The sequence below is a fragment of the Lynx rufus genome, unplaced genomic scaffold, assembly GCF_022079265.1.
Source record: "Lynx rufus isolate CCGP_SWC_20201006 ecotype Redwood Valley unplaced genomic scaffold, mLynRuf1.p SCAF_18, whole genome shotgun sequence".
NCBI classification, from domain to species: domain Eukaryota; kingdom Metazoa; phylum Chordata; class Mammalia; order Carnivora; family Felidae; genus Lynx; species Lynx rufus.
The window spans coordinates 13,487,421-13,514,051 of NW_025814832.1; the positions used below are offsets into that span (position 1 = coordinate 13,487,421).

General features: G+C 50.6%; 1 protein-coding gene across 1 annotated transcript; it reads left to right on the plus strand.

The window, feature by feature from the left end:
* On the plus strand, positions 1 to 26,135 carry TBX4 (T-box transcription factor 4). Its single transcript, XM_047081511.1, has 8 exons — positions 1 to 198; positions 1,015 to 1,109; positions 9,184 to 9,303; positions 10,593 to 10,740; positions 21,448 to 21,600; positions 22,568 to 22,656; positions 22,782 to 23,017; positions 25,519 to 26,135. Exons 1-8 carry the CDS (start codon positions 1 to 3, stop codon positions 26,133 to 26,135), a joined length of 1,656 nt encoding a protein of 551 aa, XP_046937467.1.
* The last annotated feature ends 496 nt before the right edge of the window (positions 26,136 to 26,631 follow it).

Consider the following 26,631-nt stretch of genomic DNA (forward strand, 5'->3'; position numbering starts at 1 on the left):
ATGCTGCAGGATAAGGGCCTGTCGGAGAGCGAGGAGGCCTTCCGGGCCCCGGGCTCGGCGCTCGGCGAGGCCAGCGCTTCCAACGCCGCCAACAACCCCGAGCCCGCGCTGGCCGCGCCGGGCCTCAGCGGAGCCGCGCTCGGCAGCCCCCCGGGCCCAGGCGCCGACGCCGCCGCCGCCGCTGCCGCCGCCGAGCAGGTAGGGCCGCGCTGGCCTTCGGGCAGAGGTCGGGCGTCGGTCTGTCTGCAGGGCAGCCTGCGTCTGCCAATCCGCCCCACTGAGGACAAGACTCGCTTCCCGGGGGACCTGGCTGCGTCCTGGACTGCGCGTTCTGCTCCGCTGGGCAGGGCTCCCGCTCTTTGCCTTTCGTCCCTCTTCTGCTTCGCTCCCTTGGGGCTACTAGGGGACAGGCTGGGGAGGGGACCCTTGTGGCAGCGGGGCGAGCCCGGGCCAAGTGTCCGGCTCCGACGACGCTGAGAGGGCGTGGGCGAAAGCCTGGCATCGGGAGGGAAGAACAGATCCCAGTCGTGTGCGAGCGGGAGCCGCCGCGGGGACGTCGCTGAGAGGGTCACACTGACAATCTGATGATCAAAATGTAAGGAATCCGTCTGTGCGCACCCTCGGCCTGCGTGGGTCTGCGTAGAGTCTGAGGGTGCGCGAGTCTGGCTGCAGGGGCGTTTGTCCCTCCTGTGTCTGTGTGTGTCTGCAAGCCTGTGGCTGTGTCCCGCCACGTGGAGTGTTTATGTTTGTGTAGTGTGTCATCTACCCTGGCATGGTCAGCATGTGTCCTTTGCGGACCATCTATAGGTGCAGCTCCGAAGGAGTGGGTTTCAGCTACTGATTAAATTTTGAAAAATTCACCAGCGGCACAGGATAATTTTATGAAACGAAATCTTGAGGCATGGGCTTCGGGGGCTGGCAGGACTCTGCACAGTTCCTTGGGCCTGTGTTCTCCGTTCTGTGGGCTCCGCATGGAGCCGTGGCTCAGGCCGACCCCTTCCGTCTCATCCCTAGACCATCGAGAACATCAAGGTGGGCCTGCATGAGAAGGAGCTCTGGAAGAAGTTCCACGAAGCGGGCACCGAAATGATCATCACCAAGGCGGGCAGGTCAGCGCTGGGACATTTATTTGGGGGATGGGGATGCCTGGTGGGAGCGATGGGAATCCCCCAGGAGCTCCCTTGACAGTCCTCTCGGGCTCCTGCCAAAGGAGCGCCAGAAGTTCCTTTCACCACTCGGGTCTTAGCCCCTTGTCCTACCACGGCTTTTGACTGGGCCGCAGAACTTCACCAGAGGATCCATCTCCTCCAGGGAGCCTCCAGACTTGGAAGGATGGGAGGGGTAGCGCTATGCAAATAAAATGCAAATAAGGATCGCGACTCCGGAGGTCCCAGTCCCTGCACTATTGGCCCCCAGGGGGGCTGCTTTGTCCTCTTCCTTTTGGGGACCTGCCTGGTTTCTCAGGATTGCATTGATTGGGGACCCGGAGATGACCCTCAACAGATGGAGGAAGGGGACTGGACCATGTTTTCCTACTTCCATAACTTTTCCTGGCAGTGGCAACCAGGAAACCTCTCATCCCTCGGGGTGCTGCTCGTCTATTGCCAGCCCCCCCACCTCAGCCAAGGGGAAGGCACCGTTGGGCCCTGCGTGTGTGTTGTTTGGGGAGCAACTCTCGGGTGGTTGCCAGAGATGATGATTTATAAAGTGGAAACATCTTTAAAATGTGCTGGTGTCTGTGGGAGAGAGTCTCGAGGAGAAGGGGAAAGGAGGGAGATGCAGACCGGGCAAGATGAGAGATTCGTTGGGGCCAGCGGGGCCAGGAGTCTCAGGTGGGGCGCGAATGGCAAGGCCAGCGGTTATCAGTGTAGGGGGATTGCTGCAGACAGAGAAGCTGGAAAGTTCAGGTGTAGGAACTGCCCTCTCCCCACTTACTCACATTTGATTCTAGTCCCTGGGGGACAGGGTAGGTGTAAAAATGTCTGTGGGCCCATAATCGGGTTTTCGAAGAAATAAGGTGGCGAAGCCTCAAGAGCCAGGATGGGGAGTCAGACCAGAGTGGCTTCCAGTTCCACTCAGCTGCTTCCATCTGTGCAGCCCTCAGGCCAGGTGCTTCAGGGTATCTGCCCTCTCCACATCCCCCTCTGCAAAATAATACATACAGTTGTATGTAAAGCACTTAGCCTAGCTCCTGGCACATATGAGCATGCCATACATATGAGCCAAAATTAATTGTAATTAGAGAAATGTCTGACACCCACTCAGCAGTTTTCTTCTTCTTAGAGAACTCTGCTGAACTGCTTAGAGAACGGTGAGCTGTTGAAAAGAAGCAAAAAGCTGGTAGTTTTTGCAGTGTGTAGTGAAGGGGTGCTGTGGTCCTTCTTGTCTGCTCACTGGCAGACCTTGCGAGGTTTCCTTTGTTTTGCTGGGGGTAAGTTCTGGGCACTTGGTCAGGCTCCCTGGTAGGTGGCAAGGCCACCTGGAGCCTCTATCAGGGGAAGGAGCATGGGGATGTCAGGGCCTGAATTTGCTGCATTTGGGGGCTGGGGAAGGAGGATGCATTAGGGAAGCCTGGTAGAGGGTGCCACTTGGAATAGTCCTGAAGACAGTGGCTCTCAAGCCTTGCCTCTTCCTAGCTGAGTGCCCTTGGGCAGGTTTCTACACTTCCTGTGGCTCAATGGTGCTGGGGTAAACAGAGCTGGTGACTGTAGACTTACCTGCCATTCTTCTTTTCTTAGTTACTGTGAGACTCAAATGGGGGTCACGTTAGCTGCATATGGTAAATTGTTGACTGGATTATAGGTATGAAGAGAGGGAATTTATTTATTGGAACTGCTGGGGTGGAGGGATGGAAAGAAGAAAGAGAAAGATCCAGAATTTCCCTTTTTAGGCAGCAGAAATATTCTTGTCTTTGAAAAATAAATGGTCTGCATGTTCTTCGGGTTTGCCTGGCCTCTGCCGTTTTAAACAAAAGACATTTGTGATTCTCCTCAGTGAGGTTTCCTGCCTCAGTATGGGTCCTCCTCCCTCCCTCCCTCCCCAACATACATACACACACACACACACACACACACACACACACACACCTCCAGAGGTGACCAGCTTCAGGTGGATGTCTGTGCCTGATCCTAGTGGAGACTTAGAGATGCGCCTCAGGGAATGATGACAATAATTTTTAAATGGCTGTGATGAGGTTGACCACTTATGGTTTCATCACGGTCTTGGCCTTTCATTTCTCTGGCAGAAAGTTATTCTTGCACCAGGCCTAGTCCTTAAGAAAGTCACTAGCCTCGTCGCCCCTCCCCATGGTTCTCACAGACCTTCTTTCCTCCTGCGTTGCTGCTCACTGACTTTGGAGACCACATTCTCAGTTCTGATCCCAGTGGCCCCCTCCCCCTTCACCGCCTCCGTTCCACAGGAGGCAGCTTGCTTTGCTTGGGTTTGTGGTTCTTCAACATCCTGTGGAGTCCCAGTTCTCTTCTTTGTGTCTCTACCGGCACCCTTCCTGGAACACCTGCATTTCTCAGCAGACGGCCTGAACCCTTGTCCGGAACCTGGAATCGCAGATTCCTAGACTGCTGGTAAACTGAGGGAACATAAGCCTGACCCCAGAGAAGGGAAGGCACTTGGCTCTTATAGATAGAAGCAAAATTAAGCAGCTGCCAGGTCCACACAAGCCAAGCAGATGATACTCTACCCCCAGAAAAAAAACCCAACTTTGAGAAATTCCCCTTAGATACAGGGCCCTCCAATATGGGGTTGTTGCTCTGCCCTAGAGACCCCCCTGGTTGGTTAGAGGCATGATACTTGCTATCTGGCTGAGGGAGAGGCAGGTCCCAAACAAGGGGAACAATGTTTCTCAAGCTAGTTTGAGTCTTTGAGTCACAAGCCTCTTGCCTATAAGCTCTTGAAGGTATGAAGGTCTGAAGGCCAAAGTAGAGGATAGTCCCCTTCATTGGATAGTGACTTCGGATTCTCAAACCATTTGATCTGGGGATTAAAATGCCAATCACATTGGGAGACATCAATTTCTGAATGCTCAGTAACCCCTGATGTCAGGTGTAAAACGAGGCCAGAATCCTCCCAGCCCGTTTCTGTCCCTTTCAGGGGCCTCTGCACCCAGAAGGCTGTTTACTGCAGAGACCAGACCCCTCCTCTGTCTACCTCCTTCACATCCCTGCCAAGCTTGAAAGATGTGAGAAACTGCATTTTCTCCCAAACACAGATAAAAGTGAGCTCCACAAAAATTTAAATATAAACCTCCCAAAAATGAAAATTTCCTAACCGTTTGACTGCTCTACTCCTAGGTCATGGTTTTGCCACCAGATAAATCTCCACTATCAGCCTTCATAGCCTGTTGAGTTCAATGTTGCTTGTGTTAGTGACAGTGAATTTGCGTTTGAAAAATGAGCTACCGATGAGAACTCCTGTTGAACCTGTATTGTTTGTTATTCTGAGGCAAGGATTTGGCCCGGCTTAATCCGGGGCTTCAAAGCCAATTGCCCTTGCTCTGTATACAGAGCGTCAGAGCCCAGTGGCGTGGGTGATAAGACAAGTAAGGGTTGAAGACACTGGGAAAGTGGGTTGGGGAGAGAGTCCTTTGATCTCTTTCTAAAGTATTTTCTGAAAGCAAAAGTCTATCAGAAGGAAGTGTCTTTAAAAAAATCTGAGAAGCAACTGATCTTCCAAAACAGCATCCATTCCATATACCCTCACTCTTGCAACCCCCCCTCCCCCGACCTCAGGGAAAATATTTCTTAAAAATGCTTTGAGTGAATTAGAAAATTGTGTGTGTGTTAGAGAGAGAGAGAAAATTGGGACTAAATTACAAAGCTTTGCCATTGCTCTCAGAAATCATTTGGCTCTAGAAGGTTTAGTCTCCGTACAGGCAGCACCAGCAACGCAGCCCCCACCCCTCCAGCAAACTCAGCCTTGGTGGACGGGGCCTTAGCCTCTTCCCAACATACCCAGAAATCCCTCTCAAGAGTCCCAGACACTAGGGATAGAAAGAATGGTGGGGTTTTCTGGGGACCCCTGTCCTTTGCCTGCAGCCGGTTTCTTTCCGACTCTGGGATCCACGGCTGGTGTATGTATATACATGTGTGTATAGACACACACATATGATATATACGTGTATAATTTTCAATGTCAATTTTATTGAAGTGGAACTTGCCTGCATAAGTGAGCAAATCTTAATTGTACAGCTCTATACACTTCCACAAAATGAATACACTAGTACAAATCACCACCCAGATAAAGAAACACAGCAGAATCCTCTTGTGTGCCCTCCCATTCCCCACCATTCCTCTCCCCCCTCGAAGCCCCTCTCCAGACTTCTCACCCCTTCTATTTGGTTTTGTGTCTAGTTTAAGGGAAGGCACATCTAGCTGCTCCTGGGGTTTCCAGGCCCTCACAGAAAGTCAGGCTGCAACCGGGTTGGGGACTTGGGGGTCCGGCCAAGTGGAGAGAATTTGGCTGGTTTCCTACGTCCTGCTGACTCCCTGCACCCCCATTCGGGATTGGTGGGAGACTAGTAGGTCGGGCCAGGAATTTGGCGATCGCTTTGGCCGGAGAGCCGGGAGCCCCCCGCCGCTCTCTGAGACCAGCTGAACTTGCGAGTCTCCACTCAGCAACCAGCGAGCATTTGAGGGGTTGTTGCCAAAATCACAAGGTCCCGAATCCTTGCCCCGTGCCCCGCAGGCCTCCCACACGAAGAAACGTCCAAGGAAGCTTATCTTAGCAGTTCATTCTAAAACCATTTCCGAGTATGAAGTAGATAAAGGCTCCAGCCCGCATCCTTTCAGAGCCTGTTTCGTGATCAGAGGAGAAACCCCCGGCTTTCATCTCCTCCCGGGCCGGCGGGGCGGGCGGCTTGTTTATTCCCCGGCGGAGCCGTTTCCGCGTGTGCCGGGAGCGCCCCTCTGTCTGGGGGTCCAGGAGCCCCGAGGGGGCGTTAGGCGCGCGGACCGGAGGCTCGCGGGGCGCAGGGAGAGGGTGGGGCGAAGGCTCGACCGCGCGGGGCTTGGGGGCCGCGAGGTGTCCGGGGCGGGCGAGCCAGGGATTCCGGCCAGGCCAGCGCTGGCGGCGGGGCAGAGTGGGACACTGGCGGCTCAGAGTCCTTCCCTCCTTTCCTGCCCGCTCCCCCAGGTGTTCATTTCCCCCACTGATGTTGGTTTTCAGGTACATTTTACATCCTAAGCCACAGAAACAACTTGATCTCGCCCCATCCTTTTCATCTGTTTCAGTAGAGAGGGTCTTTATAGTGTAGAGTCACCAGAGAGGATGGCACAGCTCCCAGACCCAGCCTGGCCTCTGTAGCAGGAGTCATGCCCGCCTGGTGAATGGTCCCATGCTGCGCCTGGGGCTTCAACTTTAGGGCAAGGGCAGATGCCTTCAGCTGTGGCAGGAGGCTTCTGGGGTGGGTGGAACATACACTTCCCCTTGGCACTCAGCCTTTTCCCCACAGGGTGTGCCCTTCATCCCACTGGAGCCCCCTAGGTGGGGCAGTGATAGTGCCTAGGGTCCCCAGGGCCCGTGTTCTCAGAAGCAGTCACCAAACTGGACCCTGACAGAAAAGCCGATACAGGTTCTCATGAAAGCAGTGGAGTTCACTGAGCCTGAGTAGTTCAGCCTGGAGCAGCGTCCCCTTTCAGACCAGATATCCCATCCCCCACCCCTGCTTCTAAGGGCAGCTGCCCTAGGAAGGGGGGGGGATTGGTAGGCAGGGGAGGCAGAAGCTAGGAGATAACTTCCTTCCCTGCCCCAACTCTTGGCAAAACCTCCCTGAGGGTGTTTTCGGTCAGGAATCCAGTCTTTAGTCAGCTTCTGGGTGAAGCCAAATCCTAGGACACCAGCTCCGTGCCTTGGGGAGCTGAGCACAGGCTACTTACAGGCCTTCTAAAAAGCATTTAGTGGATCTTAGCCTGGCTTCCTGAGCTGCTGAGATGAAGTGTAGTAAGGAGTAGGAGAAGGGGAAGGACAGGGTCTTCATCCCCCTCTCAGCCTAGGTTATGAAGACTGTCAAAGTGGCAGCAGGACATTTTTTCCTGGACCCCTTTGTGGATACTGGCCTGGGGGGAAGCCATGTCTGCCTTCTGCTGTTGCCACCTGGAGTGATTACAGGAGAAACAGACTAAGCTCAGGGCACTGGTGCCAGGTCAGCCCCAAGGGCAACCAGGGCTGCCCCATTTTGTGGCAGTTCCTGTAGCAGTTACAAAATGGTGACCTGGAGGGGACAGGATTCTTGGCCTTTCCCCGGGGAGCAGGGGAAGTGAGGCAGCGGATGCCTTCCCTGCTTCAGCTTTAGGCCTATCAGGGGAGAGGCTGGGCCAGGAAAGAAGGTGGTGCAGGCTCCAGCTGTGCCCCCAGGCTGGGCAGGGGCTGGTAAGCAGCAGGCAGGATTGGGTTCCTGAGCCCTCTCACTTCCCCCATTCCTGGAGAGGGGGTGGGGTGGACATTTGAAAATGCTTTCAATTGACATCTGAGACAAATTCTTCCACACGGTTTATAAGTCCCTAGACTTGCAGCTAGAACTTCCCTCCTCCCTCCAGGCACGCACACATGCACACATGCGCACTCCACCGTGTACTCAAGTACGTGCCCTTGAGCGTACACATGGCCACATACCTCCCACATCCCTGGCCCATTGCAGTGCTCTCCCGGGCCTTGCCTCCTGCAAGAGAGAGGGTGAACAGGCTGGGGCTGGGCCAGGGGTAGAACTGAACCTTCCACCTCAGGGTCCTGGCCTGGGCTTGCTGTAGGGTCTGCCTGCTTGTAAAGGCCTTGGTCCCTTCTGGAAACCCTGGTAAACTGGTACCCATGTTGACAAAACGGGGGTCTGAGGTGTCTAGGACAGCTTCTCTTGAGGTTCCCCTTATGGTCTCTTAGTGAGGCTTTCCTTCAGTGGACTGGTTGGGCACTTTCCCAACTCAGGGGATTTGGTTCCTGATGTCCTTAGTGTCTTCAGTTAGGTTTGGATCCTGCCTCTCTCTTGGGGAAACATCTTTGTGGGAGATCAGCTAGGAGGGGGTGGGGGTGTCTGAGGAGGATTGTGGTAAAGTTCTATCTGCTCCCTCTGGAGAAGTCCAGTGTCAGGGACTCGATGACTAAGGGGCAGAACTCTGCCCCTGCAGGTATGTGTACATGCTATTGTACCTGTGTGTGTGTTGAGGGGTCTGGGGAAGCCTGTGTCTAGAATATTCACTGAGCCTCAGGGTCCTGGATAGTCTTAGCATGAGCTGTAGAAACTGGAAAACTTCCTGGTTTTTTGGTGAGTCCTTTTTCACAGAGGTAAGTCATCCACTTGTTTGAGGAGGGAGGAATGCAGTGGGAGTCAGTGGTAATAGTCGCAAATGGACTCAGTTAATCCACAGACCAACCTATGAGATAGGTAGTAATATCCCCATTTTAGAGATAAGGAAACCAAGGCACAGAGAATGAGATCCAAGCAAGTTGCCTAATGCCTCAAAACTTGTCAGGGGTGGGCCAGGCTGGTGGACCATGGCAGAGTGGTTCTAGAATCCATGCTTTTCTCCATGAGGCTCCTGAACTGACTTTACCTGGTACCCAGTTAGTATACACAAGCCCAGGCAAGGTCTTCACATGGCTAAACACCTCTGCTAAACACACCAAAAGAATCCAAAGACCTAGCAACACTTTCTTGTTTTTCTGTGAGTTGGTTCCAGCCTGAGGGTTTCCACAGAGACAAGGCCCAGAGGAGAAACCCCATTGATTACAGAAGTAACTGACAGGGCTTTGAAGTCTTTTGCTCTGACCCCCTGTAATGGCAGCCCAGAACTTCAGCTGTGTAGGGACTGGCAAAGGGCAGGAGGGAAATTAAGCAGCCAGGTTGGTGTTGACATCCTCTCTCATGATCCTGGAACTTTCTATGCTTTAGCTGCTTACAACCAGTTGCCCTAAATATTAGGGGATTGTTGGGGAGAGGGAATTGCATTGGGGAAGCCATGTAAACCCTCTTTCTAGACATGCAGACCAGATGAAGCTATCTGGACCCAGAGAGAACGGCTAGTGCAAACTTTCCCTTGTGTAGGGGGAGGCTGAGGCAAGGTCACACAGTTCTGATCAGGGCCGGTGTCTCTTAAGGCCTTCTGTTCCCTCCCCCCTGGGTGGCATCTCTCTTGATGCTCTGTCTATGCCTCTGCCTCACACCTTGGCTTCCCCTAGGAGGATGTTTCCCAGCTACAAGGTAAAAGTCACAGGCATGAACCCTAAGACCAAGTACATCCTGCTGATTGACATCGTCCCTGCGGATGACCACCGCTACAAGTTCTGTGACAACAAATGGTAAGAACCTGGGACCCTCACATCACCTGCCTTCTCTGAACTGCTCTGTCCACTCACCACACCCATCTGTACCTGATGTTTGGTCCAGGGACTCACCAGTTAGTTCATATGATTGCCCAGATCCGCAGTCTTGGGAGCTGAGCCTGCAGAGGCTGCAGGGTCGGCCAATGTCTGCACACCCGCTACAGCTGAAAGTGAGCTGCAGGGTTTGAGTGTTTAGTGGATTTCGAGGCTGTTCTCTCCCTACAGCCATGGGCAAACAAGATTGGTGACTACGCTGTGGGATGACAGATGAACACGAACACTGGATGAATTTAGGTTCTGGTAGTGCTGCACTGGGGAGGAGGATGGGAGCTGTTTGCTTGAGGGACTTTGATATTGGATGGTTAGACATCCAATGACATCTCTCTGCTGCTCTTCCACTTAGTTCCTCATTGTCTGGCTATGAGCCCTCCCTTTAAGCTGTTGATCCAGAGTGAGTGGCAGCTGCCTGATGGTTGGATGATGGGACCCTCTGGCAAGAGGCTGGGGGGAACAAGTGGGCTGTAAGGCAAAACAGGGGCTGGGTAAGTAAACACTAGGCTACTTTTCCTAAGGTCACCTTCTTAGTACCCTGTCTGCCCCCAGAGCCCAGGACAGCGCCCAAGGAGAAAGAGGGATTGACTGAATTAGTAGCTAGCCAGGATGTGGGCTTCACAGTAGGCTGGTAGTGGGGCCAGCAGAAACCTGGCTGAGGAGGCTGGATTCGGTGACCAGGTCTTGCCACGGGCCATGTTTCTATTTCTTCTCTCTTTGGGTTGGATTATCATTCAGAGCAGGCTCTGGCTGAGGGGAGGTTTACCAATTAATTTCCTTGGGGGTGAGCACTCTTTTGGGGACAAGCATTTTGAAAGTTGTCTAGGTCTTCTGAGAAGCTCCCTCCAAATAATATAATTTATAACATTTTAAAGTTGTAACTGTAATACATACACAGAGGTGCCTAAATCGCCCCACAAATATTTGTGATTAGCCCCATTCTTTGAAGTAAATAATCACATTTGTCTGTACCCTCCCTTTCTCTTTCTACTGCAGTAAAATAAAAGAGGTTCATAATTGCTCCTCCTCCTCAGCACTCTCTCCTTTGACCTTCACTCCTACTCACAAAGTCCGAAATTGAGAGTATAAGACTAGCAGTGATTTCTTTCCCCCTCAAGTCTATGGGGATTTGCTCTAACAGGGGACAGGGAATCTGGGCTTTTCCAGACCACCCCAGAGTAATCAACTGCTGTAATCATCTGTTCTGTTGGCAGGATGGTGGCCGGGAAGGCTGAGCCCGCCATGCCAGGAAGGCTCTATGTCCACCCCGATTCTCCTGCCACCGGGGCCCACTGGATGCGGCAGCTAGTCTCTTTCCAGAAGCTGAAACTCACAAACAACCACCTGGACCCCTTCGGTCATGTAAGAAAGAGACTGCCTGGCCTTGAGAGCCAGTCCTTGAGCAGTGCTGGGGGTGGGCTAGGTAGGGATGGAGCTCTAGACAATCCACTCTGGGGATCCAGCTCCAGGCTTTGGCACTTGCCGGGCCAGTTGGAGGAAGGAGCCCAGAGTCTGAGTCCCTCTGATGTACATCCTTCCCCTCCCACTTGCTAACTGGGTAACTTTGGGCAAGTTTTTGAGCCTTAGTTTCCTTATCTAGAAACCTTTTGTGGTTGCGAGAATTAACGGAGAGAATATGCATGAGGCACCTTGCACATGGGAGGCTCTAAATATGGCAGCTATGACAAGGACAGTGATGCTGGATCAAATCTTTCAGCTTCAGGTTCCCCAAATTTGGCCTTGCTGGAGCATAAGGCAAGTTAACTTTCTTGGGAAAAGAAAAGAGTCACTATGAGTTCCAAAGCCTCTCTCTGGAGTATGCCGTCTGCCTGGCCTGGCAGCTCCTGCCCTCTGGAAGGGAAGGCCTCACTCTGGCTCGGAGGGCAGCTCCTTCCTGGCCTTGCCTCGGACCTGGTTCTTGCCAGAGAGACTCTGAAGCCCCAGGGATGCTCTGCTGACGCCCCATCCAGGCTGCTGAGGCTCATTCTTTCCCCATCTGATTCTGGCAGGCCCACAAAAAGCGTTTTATGTGGAAATTTTTAGCTCAAGTGTGTGGTAAACTGAAGCCTGGGGACCTGGTATTATCTGCCAGGGCACAGGCCCTGCCCTTCTCCATTCCCCATTGGTACCCTGGAAGTACAGGATGGGGTGGGGTGGAGCATGGGTGCGGTAGAGGCTGCTAGATGCAGTTGCCCAGGCCATACATGTAACATTCAGAGTGTGGATGGTGGTAGGGGAAGCAGGGGTGAGGGGTGTGCAGGTATGTGCCTTTTTTTATATCTGAATTCCATTTCTGGGGAGTTGTATGCAAATCAGAATTCTGTGAATCATAGTTCCTCATGGAAAATGCCAGCAATGGGTCATTTCTGATTGATTGGTATATAACTGACAGACAGCTCTTAGTTCTAATTTTCTCAGAGTCTGTTTAGTTTTTTTCTCAGTTGGTGATCTATAAACAAGCAAGTAGGAGAATACTTAATTAATGTAATTAATCCCTGAGTTTTCCATCTTGCGAGCAGCACAAGCTTTCCCATGCAAGGCAGGCTGATGCTGTGGGCGAGGGGTGGCAGAAATGTGCAGCCCCAACCTCTCATGGGGGCAGAGATAAGCCACTGATCTAATGGGAAGGGTTGGCCAAGCACCCACTGCCCTTTTAATCGAGGGGCAGAAGGGCCTTCTGGGTCTTACTGGGCACTATCCTGGCCAAGACTTTGCTCCCAGTTGACCCCTACCTGGCCTCCTCTGCTTGCCCAGGCCATGACACTAACCTGGAAAGGTTAGTGAAAGCCTCTGTGCTGGGATTTGGGGAGCTTAGCTGGCGGGCAGGTCTCTGCCCCCAAATGTGCATGTGGACCCCATGGGACAGACCACTGGGGGGAGCACAGAGCTTGGCAAGAGCTAGATGTTTCGGTGAGTGGCCAAAAGTACCCAGGCATCAAAGTTCTGGTGAGAATTTCAGATGCACAGCTTGCTATCATGGTTCCCAACTGCAGGGGTGCCTCAGATGACTCTTCTACCTTTACCCCACCCCTGCCACCCCAGCAGAAAGTGGCAGGGGTGGGACTCAAGTGGTTGAAAATCTGGGCTTTTTAAAGTGGGAGAGAGGCTTTCATAGCCCAGCAGTAGATTTTCCCAGCCTGGCTTGCCTCCTTGGTGGCTCTACGGGAGTCCATGAAGGGTTTGCAATAATCCTGCATATGGTCTTGAGTCTGAGCAAGTTGGGCTGCTTGATGGGCTGGTGACATGGGGGTTGCCCCTGGCTACACTTGCTGTGCCTGCCAAGAACTCATGTCTCCTTGGCAATAGGGATACTCCTGACACAAATGCAGCTTTCTCCAGAGGGTTGGGATGCAGAGCATCTTCCTTCTCCCCATTCCCACACCTACCCAGCACAGGCAGCTTATTGGTCACAGCACCCTGCGTACAGTGGCAGGACTCAGGGATGATATGATTGTTTCAGGGGCTGGGAGTAAAGGAGCCGTGCTTGAACCCACACCTTCTCTTCCCAGTCCAGCATTCTTTTGGCTTGTCCACCTGTCTTTCTACACCCAAGGCTTGAGCTGGCATATCTTCGGCTATTTGGAGCATCACTGGAGAGGGAACAGCTTCTGATTGTGCAGGCGAGGGCTGTGGAGATGAGCTAAATATTCCTAGATAAGCCACGTGGACCATGGCTTTCTGCTCATTGGCCTGCACCAGTGGGAGTGCTGAGCCCTTCATCACCCTGTTTGGCTTCTCAGTGCAGGCACCTGGGAAAGAGCCATCTCATATACTATGAATTTGCCCCAAACAAGCCCTTCATTCTGTGCTGCTCTCCTCCAGTTTCAGTTTTCCCTAAAATCTCCTAGGTGTTGAGGACCTTTCTCAGCCAAATGAGCTTTGGACTTTTCCCTCAGGTCTCATAGTATCTCAGGGATTTTAACTGAGATTTTGCAGCCTAGGGTCCCGGGGAGAGCTTAGGCTTGGCAGCCTGTCCTACATACAGGGAACAGGGACCCCTCAGACCACATGGCCACATGTTTTGGCACAGGGTTCTGACTAGAAAACTCTTTGTGGGCTTTTGCTGTAGTCAAGGAAGGCCTCTGTTCCTTCCTGGGGCAGGTTCAGGGATGATGACCGGTTTCTGGGAGTAAGCGCAAGCAGGGACAGAAAGGATCCTGGGGGCTGGGGGCTAGGACAGTTCCGATTCAGTTCCATTTCTGTTCTGCTGGCTGTAGAGACTGCCTGTCCCTTGCTGCCTACCTGCCATCCTCTTCCATCCACAGCAGGGTCCTGGGCCAGGTAACCATGAAATGGAAAGAGAAGCTGCTTCAGAAAGTTGAGGCAGGCTTCACTGAGACAGGGCCTGCATCCTGCAGCAGCACATGGAGATGGCTGGGACTTACTTTTCTCCTGATCTGGAGGCAGGGAGCCAATGGCTGCAGTGGGGTGTGTGTGTCTGTGTGTGTGTGTGTGTGTGTGTGTGTGTGTGTGTCAGAGAGAGAGAGAGAGAGAGAGAGAGAGAGAGAGAGAGAGAGAGAGAGAAGGAATGGCCTTCACCACCTCTTACGTCCCAGGACTCCCAGATTGCTGAGGAGGAAGACCAGCAAATGATTTCTGACACAGAAAGTCTAATGGTTCCAGAGGCCGAGTTAGCTCCAGGCTGGGGTGTGGGCTGCAGCTTCTTGGTCACAAAGTGGCGCATGCACTTGTCCCCTCTGTATGCTACTTTCTCCTCTGGCCACATGGCTCTTCACCTAGTTAGTTACTCCTGAGCCTTGGGATCCAAGCTCAAATGCCACCTCTTCAGAGAGATGGTTCAGGGTCCCCACTCTGGCTCTCAGAGTGCCACGCACCTTTCTGTCCTAGTACTTACCACACTAAGAGTTTTATACTTATTTATCAAGTTTATTTCTGCGTAGGAAATACAGTCACATGGCTTAAAAATCAATCAATGAATGAATAAAAATGTCTGTAATGAACCATTTTTCTCCTCTTGGCTCCCTATCCACCCAGTTTCTTTCAATCCCTGCCACCCATAACCATTGTTCCTAATTTCTTTGTGGCATTTCTTTTTGCATATACAAGCAAAATACAGAATCTCAAATCCTTTCTTCTGTACACAAAAGGTAGCATACTATAAACACTTTTTGCACCTTGCATTGTAAACAGTCTAAAATGGAGATCATTCCGTTCATATAGAGCTTCCTTTTTCCTTTTTTTAACAGCTGCATAGAATTTCAGTGCACATTTCTTTCATAAATTATGTAGCCAGCCCTTACTGAAGAAATTAAGATGCCTATTTTTGCTCTTTTATCTACGTATCTTTAAATTTTCTTATGTTTATTATTTATTTTAGAGAGGTAGAGAGACAGAGTGCAAACGGGGAAGTGGCAGAGAGAGAGAGGGAGACACGGAATCTGAAGCAGGTTCCAGGCTCTGAGCTGTCAGCACAGAGCCCTACACAGGGCTCGAACCCACAAATGTCGAGATCATGACCTAAGCCGAAGTCAGATACTCAACTAACTGAACCACCCAGGCTCCCCTATTTTTGCACTTTTAATTAAATTTCTACATATATCATTTTACACGTGTGTCAAGTACATCTGTGTGATAAGCTGCTTGGTCAGAAGGTATTTGGATTTGTAATTCATAGTTTCACCCTCCATCAAGGTTTTAACTGATGTATAATTCCCACCATTGCTGTAGCCTCACCAACAGGGTGGGAGAGCAAAGTTTTAGACTTTTGCCAGTCTGATGGGTAAAATATAGATACTGGTTATAGTTTCAATTGTATTTCAATTGTATTTCCTTTATTATGACTAAGGTCAGGCATCTTTTTTCCCTTTCTGTGAACGTCTGTCTCTATCCTTTGCTCATTTTTTCTCCCAGATTTTTGAACATTTATTAATTCTAGAAGGTTTTATAAATTAGGAGAATTTAGCTTTTATATGTGTTAGGAGTTGCTCGGATGTTTCCCCAGTTTGTCATTTGCCTTTTGATTTTACCTATAGTGGTGTTCCCACACAGAAGTTTTTGACTGAATGTATTGCTCTATCCTTATGGATTCTGGATTTTGACTAGTTTAAAGCCCTTATCCACTCCATACTTGTAAGGAAAATTTCTTGTGTTTTCTTTTAGTATTTTATGGATTTATTTTTACATTTAAACCATTGATCCTTTTGGAATTTTTTCTGGCATTCGATATGAGGTGTGAATCCAACTTTTCTTTTTTTCTAAAGAGCCATCCAGTTGTCCCGACACCAGCAATTGACTGTTTCTCTTTCCTACTTGGCTTAGGATGCCTTATTTCTGTGCACTAAATCCCCATATGAATTTGTGTCTGTTCATGTGCCAGTGCCTTAACTGTTGAGACTTCATGATAGGTTTTAGTGTCTGGCAGAGCTGGTCCCCCACTGCTGTTGTTTTTTTTTTTTTTTTTCAGCATTTTCTTGGCTAGTCTTATCTATTTTTTTCATATGAACTTTAGAATCAGCTTATATTGTTGAGAAACTTATTTGTATTTTTATTAGAATTGCCTGAAATTATAATTTTACTTAGGGAGGATTAATAGGAATACCCTTCTCTTGGTTGAAGTCTTCTTTTTTGTCTTTCCAAAGTATATTCAAGTTTTCTTCATAAGGTCCCACACATTTTCTGTTAGGTATTTCATCTTGTTCATTACTATTATAAATGCAGTCTTCCTTCCAGTACATTTTCTCACTACTTACTTTTGCTTGGTTTTTGGATTACTGTGTGACTTCCCCACCAGATAAGAAACCATAAGGTTTTTGTTTGCTTGCTTGCTTGCTTGCTTTTGGTTTATTTATTCATTTATTAAAAAAAAATTTTTTTTTAGTGTTTATTTTGAAAGAGTGAGACAGAGCATGAGCGGGGTAGAGGCAGAGAGAGAGGGAGACAGAATCCGAAGCAGGCTCCAGGCTCTGAGCTGTCAGCACAGAGCCCAACAGGGGCCTGGAACCCACAAACCATGAGATCATGATTGGAGCCGAAGTCAGATGCTTAACCGACTGAGCCACCTAGGCACCCCAGAAACCATAAGGTTAAATCACCATTTTATCCTAGTGCCTGTTACTGTGTCTGGAACAGTGGATGCTGGTAAGCAGTAAGCGAATGAGTGAACCGGCTGAAGGGGGTGATATTTGGTGTTTAGACAGAGAAGGCATGTCCTCCACCAGGGGCTGACATCCCTCCAAAGCTTATGCTGTCAACTTGTCAGTAGGGACTCAGAGCTACTGATCTCCCTCTTTTCCTCTTTTTCTCCCACATTTGCTGAGCCCTGACAATGTGCCGAGCCCTTGCTGGATGTGTTGGGAGATACAGATGCCCCATACACTCCAGATCAGGCCTGGTGCCCCTGGCCAGGTACACATATGAGCTCAGGCTCAGAAATTAGTATCAATTCTAGCTCTGCCTCCCACTGGCTGTCTGAGGTTGGGAAAATTCCTTCACCTCCCTGAGCCACAGTCAGTGGGTCTAATAATAATGCCTACTTTACAGAGATGTTGTAAAGAGTAATTACATGATGTGTGTAGGTTCCTCGGCACAGGGCCTGGCACCTAGGCTATGCTCCATAAACACTGGCTGCTAGTGCAGAGACTGTGGGAGAAGGCAGAAGGTTTCTGGAACCCTGAGTTGCTGCCCTGGGAGTGAGACCTAAGGCATATCAGTTGGCTAACTCAGTTCTAGTTTAGATATTCTTTCAGCCAATCACTTACCTTTCTGGGTCTCCGCTTTTTTTCTTCTTTAAAAAAGATGTTTTTTAACATGTATTCAGTTTTGAGAGACAGAACTCTCTCAGAGAGAGAGGTAGACACAATCCGAAGCAGGCTCCAGGCTCTGAGCTGTCAACACAGAGCCCGATGTGGAGCTCAAACCTACAAACTGTGAGATCACGACCTGAGCCGAAGTTGGACGCTTAACTTACTGAGCCACCCAGGTGCTCCTTTTCTTTTTATGCAAGCTGTAGATCCTGTCTCTGTCCTTCCCTCTTTGCAGGACTGGAGAGTGTAAGAAGGAGGATGGAGAAGGTAGTCTTAGAAAGTAAAACTATGATGCAGGGGAAAATCTGGTTTTAATAGATGACAAAATGGACATTAGCCACACTTGTATGGCTAGCATTCAGATACACTGCATTCTGTGATGGACAATAGGGCCTGGTGAGTCCTCATCTCGTACGGTGTTTGGTTGACACTTTGTTATTTGTTACTGAATATGTTGTTGAGAGCAGTGTGTGCTCTCTCGAAGGTCGTCTGGAATCTTCTCAGGATTCTGTCTCCAACCAGCTATGTGTTCTTGGGCAAGTCACGTTCCCACTACAAGCCTCCTGTTCCTCATCTGTAAATTAGGAGGTTGGACTAGAATGATTTCTAAGGTCTGTCTCTCCATGCCCTAATGTTCTGTGATTCTAATGCAGATAAATCTGGACCTCATTGGCCAAGCACGCTATGGAGATCTCTCGAGGAGATGGATGTTTGGCACTATCACAGTTGTTAAAATAGAACAGGCTTCTGAATTGTAGCCAGAACATAATGAATCCCATTTCTGTAAAACAATAACGGGACCAGTCATGTAGTGGGGTTTGTGGATGTGGCTGGTCCATTTGGCCCAGCATCCTCTGCCACAAATATAAATGTGAGACTCTGGCAAAAGAGATTAATGTGGCGCCTGGGGAACTTCCGAGTAAAGCCAGGTGTGAGTCACGGAGTTGGTTTCACATTCTCCTGGGCTGTTGGGGCTGAGGCTCCACTTTATATTTGCACTGGTTCAATGAGGGGACTTTCTTCCAGACACCTGTCCAGGTTCCAGACTGTCCAATTTAGAAGGGGTGTTTGGGACCACTTCTTAGTTGAAGACCTCACTTTATAGATAGGGACTGGAGGGGAAGAGCTTGCTCAAGACTTATCACTGGTGAACAGAAATCCATAGAAGCTTCTGGACCCTTCTTGACTTCTATGTGTCTGGGATTGCACTCCCCTAGTGGCTCCTTCCTGCCCCTGCAGGCAGTTTCTCTCTTCCCAGTTTTCCCTGCCAGCCAGTCTGGTTCCCTCCCCTAAAAGGTGTGTTTGGCAATCTCTCCACGTCAGTCAATAGGGGACCTTGTCTGATAGGCTAAGGAGTTTGGTTTTTAACCCAAGGGGCAAGAGGGAACCATCAAAGGTGGCATTATAGATATAAGACATATATTGAGCTCTAAATGCTGGCAGGAACTGGGGGAGGGGAACATGGGAGGCAAGAGGAGAAACTACAAAATGTGCCGCTCTCAAGCAGTGTGCAGTGTTCCTGGGTGAACTGGAAGGTTCTAATCAGGGGAGTGACCTGATCTGATGAGTGGCATGTGAAGATGGAGAGGAAATAGATGTAGACAGGGAAGAGGTGGTCCCAAACCTGGAGAGAGATGGTGGGCCTGAATCAAGGGTGTGTGGGGCAATGGAGAGGTTTTTATCCTGCGGATGGAGTCACAGGACTTGGTCATTGACTGGACCTGGAGGTGAGTGACAGTGAGGAGCAGGGGAGTTGATAATACCCAGGACTCTGGCTGGACTAACACAGCCTGTGACTGCCCAGTTGGCAGAGGAGCAGGGTGGATGCTGTCATTGGTCTGAAGGTGTCCTGAAGGGATAGCCCAGCCTCACCATGCAGATGCCTGCATCTGCCTTGGGTCTGTTATTCCGGTGTCTGTGCTCTCCCCGCACTAGGAGAGCCAGCGTGGCCAGGGAACTGCAGTGTGCAAGTGCTCATGGGGAGGTTGTCTGCACACATGTTTAATCACTGTGTTTCACCTGAAAAATGCCTCAGAGGTTGCCTTGTCTCTAGTGAGCAAAGAAAGACAGGAGAGGAAGGGACAGGGAGCTTGTGATCATGGCCCAAGTCTCCCCAGTCCTGTAACCCTGTCTTGTACTTACTAGTTCCTGTTTTGGGGTAAAGGAGCCTAGAGGTACAAAAGGAGTAAAAGATCTGGACCTTTCTCTTGAGAGGTTTATAGTTTAATTGAAGGGACAAGAAGAAATAGGAAGCCACTAGGAAGCAACACAACAGCCAGGCAGACAGTGCACAAGGAGGAAGTTTCAGTCAGCATCAGGAGTTCAGAACAGGACCTAGTAATCTGGAAAGGCTTCCCAGAAGAGTTAGGCCTTGAGATGATTGCTCTAGAAGGTGAGAGAGAATGGGAAAGGAAAATTGAGCAGAAGGAACTTCATGTGAAAAGGCCCAGAGGTGGGAATCTGGGGACTTCTGGATGCATCCAGGCCACCTCAGTTATTTAGTTCTGGGAACTTAGGTCCTTTGTGGACTCCTGCAGCTGGGAGCAGTGCAGGTTGACAGAGTAACCCAAAGAGACTGGGAGGTGTTTCCCAAGTTCCAGTCCCTCTCCCCAGCCTCCTAGAAATGGACGTCCATTGAGGTTTCCCAAGGGAGAACTTGTGTCCACCCTGAGTTGTTGTTTTTGTTTTTTTTTAAATCTGGCTGGCTCCCAGTTGAGCAGTGGGTCCCCAGCTGTAGGACCTGGCTTGAGGTTTGGAGTGCTCTGTACCTGCCCTGAAAGTCCATAAGTTTATCACTAGGGTTTAGTGGGGCACAACCAGTGCAGAAGGCAGAAAAGCAAGCTCCTGCTGGATGAAGCTACCAGGCCAAACTGAGGAGCCCAGGGAAAGCCAGAGGCCACAGCCCAGCTCCTGACCCACCTACTTCCTCAGCTGAGCCTGCCCTCTGAGCTGTCTCTGTCCCCAGCATGTGCTGAAAGTGGAGCCTTCCCAGACTAAGACTTCTGCCTTGGTTTTCCATGGAAGAGTCTGGCTCTGGCCTTTCTTTTGGCAGTCTGGTTGCTCAGGGGTTTAATCTTGCAACGAGCTTCAGCATCAGGCCTGTCACTGGGAATGGGGAAAGGTGGGAGCCAGCAGGGCTAGCCCAGGAAGGGGCACTCCTGGAAGGAAAGGAAGGAAAGAAAGGAGGTGAGAGAGTAATGGGGCCAGAGGGCCGGCCTTGCCCAGCCAGGATAGGAGCCAAAGGGTTAACGAAAGCAGCGGTGCTGATAAAATGCCCCAAATTCCTGGTCCTGCCTCCAATGGGGAGGGCGTCTGGCAAATGTCAACGATAAAAAATACATTTTAATGGCACATGATTCAGCCGCTACCGTGGGGCACAGCTGAATGAAGCAGGTTTGGAGCAGCAACTACTGTGTGTTACTCCCGGGGCTCTGGGGCCAAGCCTCCTGGGCTCTTCGTGTCTGGTGAGGTGGCCCTCCTCCCCAGTCCCAGGCATCCCCAAGGGCCAGTAGGTTCCTGGGGCCTCTGGCCTTCTCTGGCATTACTTCTGGAACTTTGCTGTCTCCTACCTCGGCACCTGGAATTCTAGCCCACGATGGAGCTTCTCTCCAGGCTGTGAGGTGTCTTGGGCAGGTCTGAGGGCAGGATGTAGCTGGGTTTCCCCGGCATCCCTTCCACAGGCCTCTGCAAATGTTGAGACAGATGGAAAAGAGTCAGAGTGGGACTCTTTCCTCCGCTCCTCCGCCATTCTGCACACCCAGTCAGGTATCTATAAGAAAGGCCAGTCACATGATGGGGAGTGGGGAGGAGCAGGAGAGGTGGGAGAAGAATGAGAGGATCTGGGTAAAGAGTCAATTGAAGCAGGAAACCTGAGGGGTAAGTTATATATTAGGATTCCATTTTACAAATATGAAAGCTGGGGCTCAGAGAAGTCCAGTGATTTGCCTGAGGTCACACGGCAAGTCAGTGGCACCCTGGGACTTTGCCTATGGCTTGGAATTCCACCTGCTACAATATACTGAGGTCACTTGAGCTTTTAAATGTTTGGTTCTCCATTACTGCAGTAAAACAATCTGTGCCATTAGGAAGGCCAGGTTTTGGTTCCAGAGCAGAGAGGCTGAGTGGGGACCATGGGGGCTGAACTGGCGCTCAGGGACCTGGTTCTTCACTTGGGAGCATTAGCACCTTTCTGGCCGTAGTCAGGCCCTGGAGCCTGGGCTTTTAGGAGAATGAAAGCCAGCCCAAGGCCAGCTGACTGAGACCAGGGTGGAGACCTGGAGCTCAGAAAGAGACACTTCTCTTCCAGATCATCCTCAATTCCATGCACAAGTACCAGCCACGGCTACACATCGTGAAGGCTGATGAGAACAATGCTTTTGGCTCCAAAAACACAGCCTTCTGCACCCATGTGTTCCCAGAGACTTCCTTCATATCTGTGACCTCCTACCAGAATCACAAGGTACGGCCACCCCCATAGCCCACACTGCTGATGCTGCCTGGCATTTCTGTGCTACTACAGAAAGGCAGGAAGTGACGTCCCCATGCAGTGTGGCTGAGACGCCCTAGACACCTATATTGTCCCTCAGAGCAGTGAGAAATTGGATGATGAGCAGGAAAGTAGACCAGACCCCTAAATCTTCAGTGCAAAGTAATTACGGAGAACGGACCAAGTTGGCAACTGTAGAAGCCAAGAGCATGGATCTTGCCCTGTGGCTTGAGTGTTAGTTAGCCATTTTGTTCTACAAACTTCTCCCTGGTGGGATTTAAAAGTTGATTCTGGCCTGTCAAGGAAAGGGAGAGAATGGGGAAAGGAGCCCAGGGTACTGTCAGCTGTAGAAGAGCCAGGACTGAGCCTTCTGGAGGCCATTTCCAGGCTGCAGTCAGAGAGGTCCTCCTCCCACCCTACACCCCCTTCCATAGCCTGACCGTCCCAAACTGCCTCCAGACCCCTGCATGGGCTGCTGTCCCCTGTCTCTCTGCCTTTGCCCATGCTACCCTTCTTGGGGCTCTTTTCACATCATGCATATTGGGACTGGCAAGGTGGGCTGGGGATACTGGGGAAGGGCCATAGGCTGTGGCATATTTTAGGCAGAACATTGACAGATTTGTACGGTCACTTGGAAGCTGAGGTGGCAGTTGTACTGGACAAGGGTGACGCAGATGGGAAGCTGTTCCAGGCACAGTGGGACAGGAGGACAGGAGACAGAATCAGAAGGTCTGCAGTTAGTAGAATGGATGAAAGCTAGCAAGGAGCCAGATGTGAACAGTGAGGCCAAGGAGGACCCAGCAAGACTGCAGCTGGTCTTGGGCTTGGGTGTGCAATTTACCCAGGCTCTGAATGTCTGAATGTGCCTGGGGCGGTGGGGGAGGGCCCAAAGCCAGTCCAGCCCTCTACCCCAGCGACTCTGTGTGTCCTCTCCTGACAGATCACACAGCTGAAAATTGAGAACAACCCTTTTGCCAAGGGATTCCGGGGCAGTGACGACAGCGACCTGCGTGTGGCCCGACTACAGAGGTGGGGCTGCCAGGCCTGGGGGTAGGGAGGGCAGGCCGGCTGGGTTCAGGCACACAGACCTGGTAACCCTCAAAGTATCTTTACTCTCTTCCTGTCTCCCTCTGACTGTCCTCCCACACCTCCAGCAAAGAATATCCTGTGATCTCAAAAAGCATCATGAGACAGAGGCTTGTCTCCACCCAGCTCTCAGCCAAGCCTGACGTCAGCCCCCTGCATGGTGCCCACCAGGCGCTCCAGCACTACCAGTATGAGAATGGTGCTCACATGCAGTTTGCTGCGGCCGAGCCACAGGACCTTCCCCTCAACACCTTCCCAGCCCAGAGGGACTCCAGTCTCTTCTATCACTGCCTGAAAAGACGAGGTAGTTCTCTCCAAGTCTGGAAGCCCTAGAGGGTCAGAGGAGGGATAAAGCTCTTCCTACAAACACTTTCCACGAATGCATGGGTACACACACACACACACACACACACCTGGTTATTGTGTGGCCTGGGAGAATAAGCCTGAAAGGTTAGGGACCATGGTCAGGCCCCGTGCAGGAATATTGATTCTTGATTTAAAATCTTTTTTATGTTTATTTATTTTTGAGACAGAGAGAAACAGAGCATGAGCTGGGGCGGGGCAGAGAGAGAGAGGGAGACACAGAATCTGAAGCAGGCTCCAGGCTCCGAGCTGTCCCGAGCTGTCAGCACAGAGCCCAAAGCAAACAAGCCGCGAAATCATGACCTGAGCCGAAGTCAGGCGTTTAACCAACTGAGCCACCCACGTGCCCCAATTCTTGATTTTAATGTAGACTTCAGAATCCTCAGAGACAGCCTGTGGTCTTGGTGTCCCCAGACACTGGTACCCTTCCCCGTTTCAGATGTTGCTTTATAGCCACTGCTTTCAGAGCCTCCACGGGATGGGCAGATCACACAAAGTCAGCTGGACTCCATCTCTAAGCATGGAAGGAGGCTGAAGCATCCTAGTCCAGAGATTTTGAGATTGAGGCTGTCATTTATCAAAGCAACTTCAATCCTAAAACAAGGATGACCCAGAGTCATGAGAATGGAAAGGCTTCTTGAGAATGGAAATAAACTACTGTGGATGTAGATTGGGAGCCAGGAAGACAAGCAAAAGAAATGTTTTCTTCTTCTTTTGGAGAAGAGCCCTGAGCTGGGAACTGGCACATCTGAGCTCTGGTAGCAGTTCTCAGTTTCTCCATATATAAAATACAGATGATTGGTGTTTACACCAGAAGAACCCTCAGGGACCCTGAGATTCTCTTGGGAATGGGTTTTAGGGACTTTTGCTTACAATCCAGAATGTTCTCTCTAGCTCCTAGGGAGCAGCTGGTAGAGTTCTGAGTATCTGCTGCTCTAGTCCTGTTAGAATGAATGGCCTAGAGCAGGGGTTAGCAAACTGTGGCCCTTGATCCAAATCCGGACTATTGTCTGTTTTTGTTCAACCTGTGAGCCATAAAAAATGGTTTTACATTTTTTTAGTAGTTGAAAGAAGTCAAAGGATGACTATTTCATGATATGTGAACATTATATGAAATTCAAACTTTAATATCCATAAATAAAGTTTTATGGGAACACAGACAGATGCATTTGCTCAACTACTGTCCATGGCCACCTTCGTGTGATAACAGCAGGGTCAAATAGCTGCAAAAGATTCTGTTACGGCCCACAGAGCCTAAAATGTCTACTATCTGGCCCTTTACAGAGAAAGTTTGCTCACTCCTGACCTAGAGTCACTGGGCCACTTCGCAGGTCCAAGAGCTTAGTGCTCTTGAGAGGAAAGAAGAATTTGGAGAGAAGAGAGAAAGGAGGGATGAGTAAGGGTGAGAGAGCTGGGTGAAAAGAGAGGCAAGTTTCTCCTCTTCAGGGAAGATGCTTCCAGAGGGGCAGAGTGGAGAGATGAGTGCAGGCCTTCAAACTCAGTCCACTCATCCCCCAGGCCACCCTGCCCTGTGCATACACACAGCTCCCAGAATGAATCCCTAGAGAAAACAGAAGGAGGGAGGCCAAGTTAAGCCTTTGGACAAGTGTTCTTAAATTTGTTTAGTGGTCTTTTGCCCAAGTCTTCAGGCCTGGGTCATCCCTGGGTCCCACGGGAGGATGTGACACTCCAAGAGAGTCAAGCTGTCATGGTTGAGGAGGTTGAAAGACATGCAAAAATGGTTTGGGGCAGCTGATGTCATCTTTCCCCAAAGAGAGTATCAGTTTAGCCTTAAAAGTAGAAGTCACCTTTTACTTATTATCAACTCCATTTCTTAATTTTGTAAATACTGTTGTGTTGGAATCTGTATAATAACAATCTGCCAGGATTTCTTTGAACATATGTAGTGTTTACTTCTTCTTCTAAAAGTAATAGGAACGTGCCTGCGAGTAGCTTTGGCTTGCTAAGGCCTTCCTGGGAGCTGAGGATTAAGGCAGAAACATTGTGGCTTTAATTTTCTGGCTAATTCAGACAGATGTGGCCTCTGGGCCTGGTTTGGCCTGGCAATTGCCTCCACTTTCCTTGGCCAGGGTGGGCCTAGCCTAAGAATGCTAATGCACATTAAGGCCTCTTACCATCCCCGAGAGTCAGGGTGGCAAAGGATGAAAGCTATATGCCGCCTGGCTAACCACATCACTCAATGTCCACTGATGTGGTATCCCCTGTGGCCTTTGAGCAGTGTCCATAATCTGACCATTTCTTGGCTGCCACCACCTCATAAAAGCTGTTGCTGATTAAAATGGTTCTGGGAGTACCATGGCAACATGGGGCAGGGCAAGCCCTGAATGGCAAGGGTAGGCTGTCTTGGCATCCACAAGGGGTGTTCTGGGCCCTGGGTTGGTAGAAATGGCCCTTCCTGAAGGTTTCTTTGTCTTCCAGCAGACAGTGCCCGCCACCTGGACCTGCCCTGCAAGCGATCCTATCTGGAGGCTCCCCCTACAGTGGGGGAGGATCATTACTTCCGCTCTCCCCCTCCCTATGACCAACAGATGCTGAGCCCCTCCTACTGCAGTGAGGTGACCCCAAGAGAAGCCTGTATGTACTCAGGTTCAGGGCCCGAGATTGCTGGGGTGTCTGGTGTGGACGACTTGCCCCCACCCCCACTGAGCTGTAACATGTGGACATCGGTCTCACCGTACACAAGCTACAGCGTTCAGACGATGGAGACTGTGCCTTACCAATCCTTCCCCACACACTTCACCGCCACCACTATGATGCCTCGGCTGCCTACTATCTCTGCTCAGAGCTCCCAGCCACCGGGAAACACCCACTTCAGCGTCTACAATCAGCTCTCACAGTCTCAGGTCCGGGAGCGGGGGCCCGCCGCCTCCTTCCCCAGGGAGCGAGGCCTCCCTGCAGTGTGCGAGAGGAAGCCACCCTCTCCACACTTGAATGCTGCCAATGAGTTTCTCTACTCTCAAAGCTTCTCCTTGTCCCGGGAGGCTTCCTTACAATACCATTCAGGAATGGGAACTGTAGAGAACTGGACTGACGGATGACTCCCATGTTTCTCGACAGCCCCAGGACCATGTTCATCCAGTGTTAACCTCTGTAGGTGGCCTGCACTACCAAGAAACACAGGAAGGTATTTCAGAGGGTGTGATGTATGCGTGTGTGTGTGTGTGTGTGTGTGTGTGTTTGTACATGCGTACATTTGGAAAGCATCTATCTTCTGATATACAATTGAGGCCATGACAAGAAAAAAAAACTACAATTATCTAAGAAGCGATTTTGGCTGCGGGACCTGGGTCCACTGTTATCTCACATGTCTTGACATGTGCATGGATGGGATGGGAGTAGAGAGTTCATGCGAGTTATTTAGAGATTTGGGTAATATAATCTTTGATTTACTCAGGGGCCAGGTGGTGCAGTCTCTCTCATAGGGAAAGTTGGGGGAAGATTCTCATTGCTGGGGTGGGAGGGCTCTGTGCACATCTTAGAGCTCCTGGCCTTCTGTTAGCAAAGAAGCTGAAAATCTTGTTTGGGGGACAGGAG

Coding starts and splice junctions, on each gene's coding strand:
- TBX4 (XM_047081511.1), top strand. CDS start 1: ATGCTGCAGGATAAGGGCCTGTCGGAGAGCGAGGAGGCCTTCCGGGCC. Junction 10,741..21,447: donor ACCTGGACCCCTTCGGTCAT/GTAAGAAAGAGA, acceptor CTTCTCTTCCAG/ATCATCCTCAATTCCATGCA. Junction 21,601..22,567: donor CCTCCTACCAGAATCACAAG/GTACGGCCACCC, acceptor CTCTCCTGACAG/ATCACACAGCTGAAAATTGA.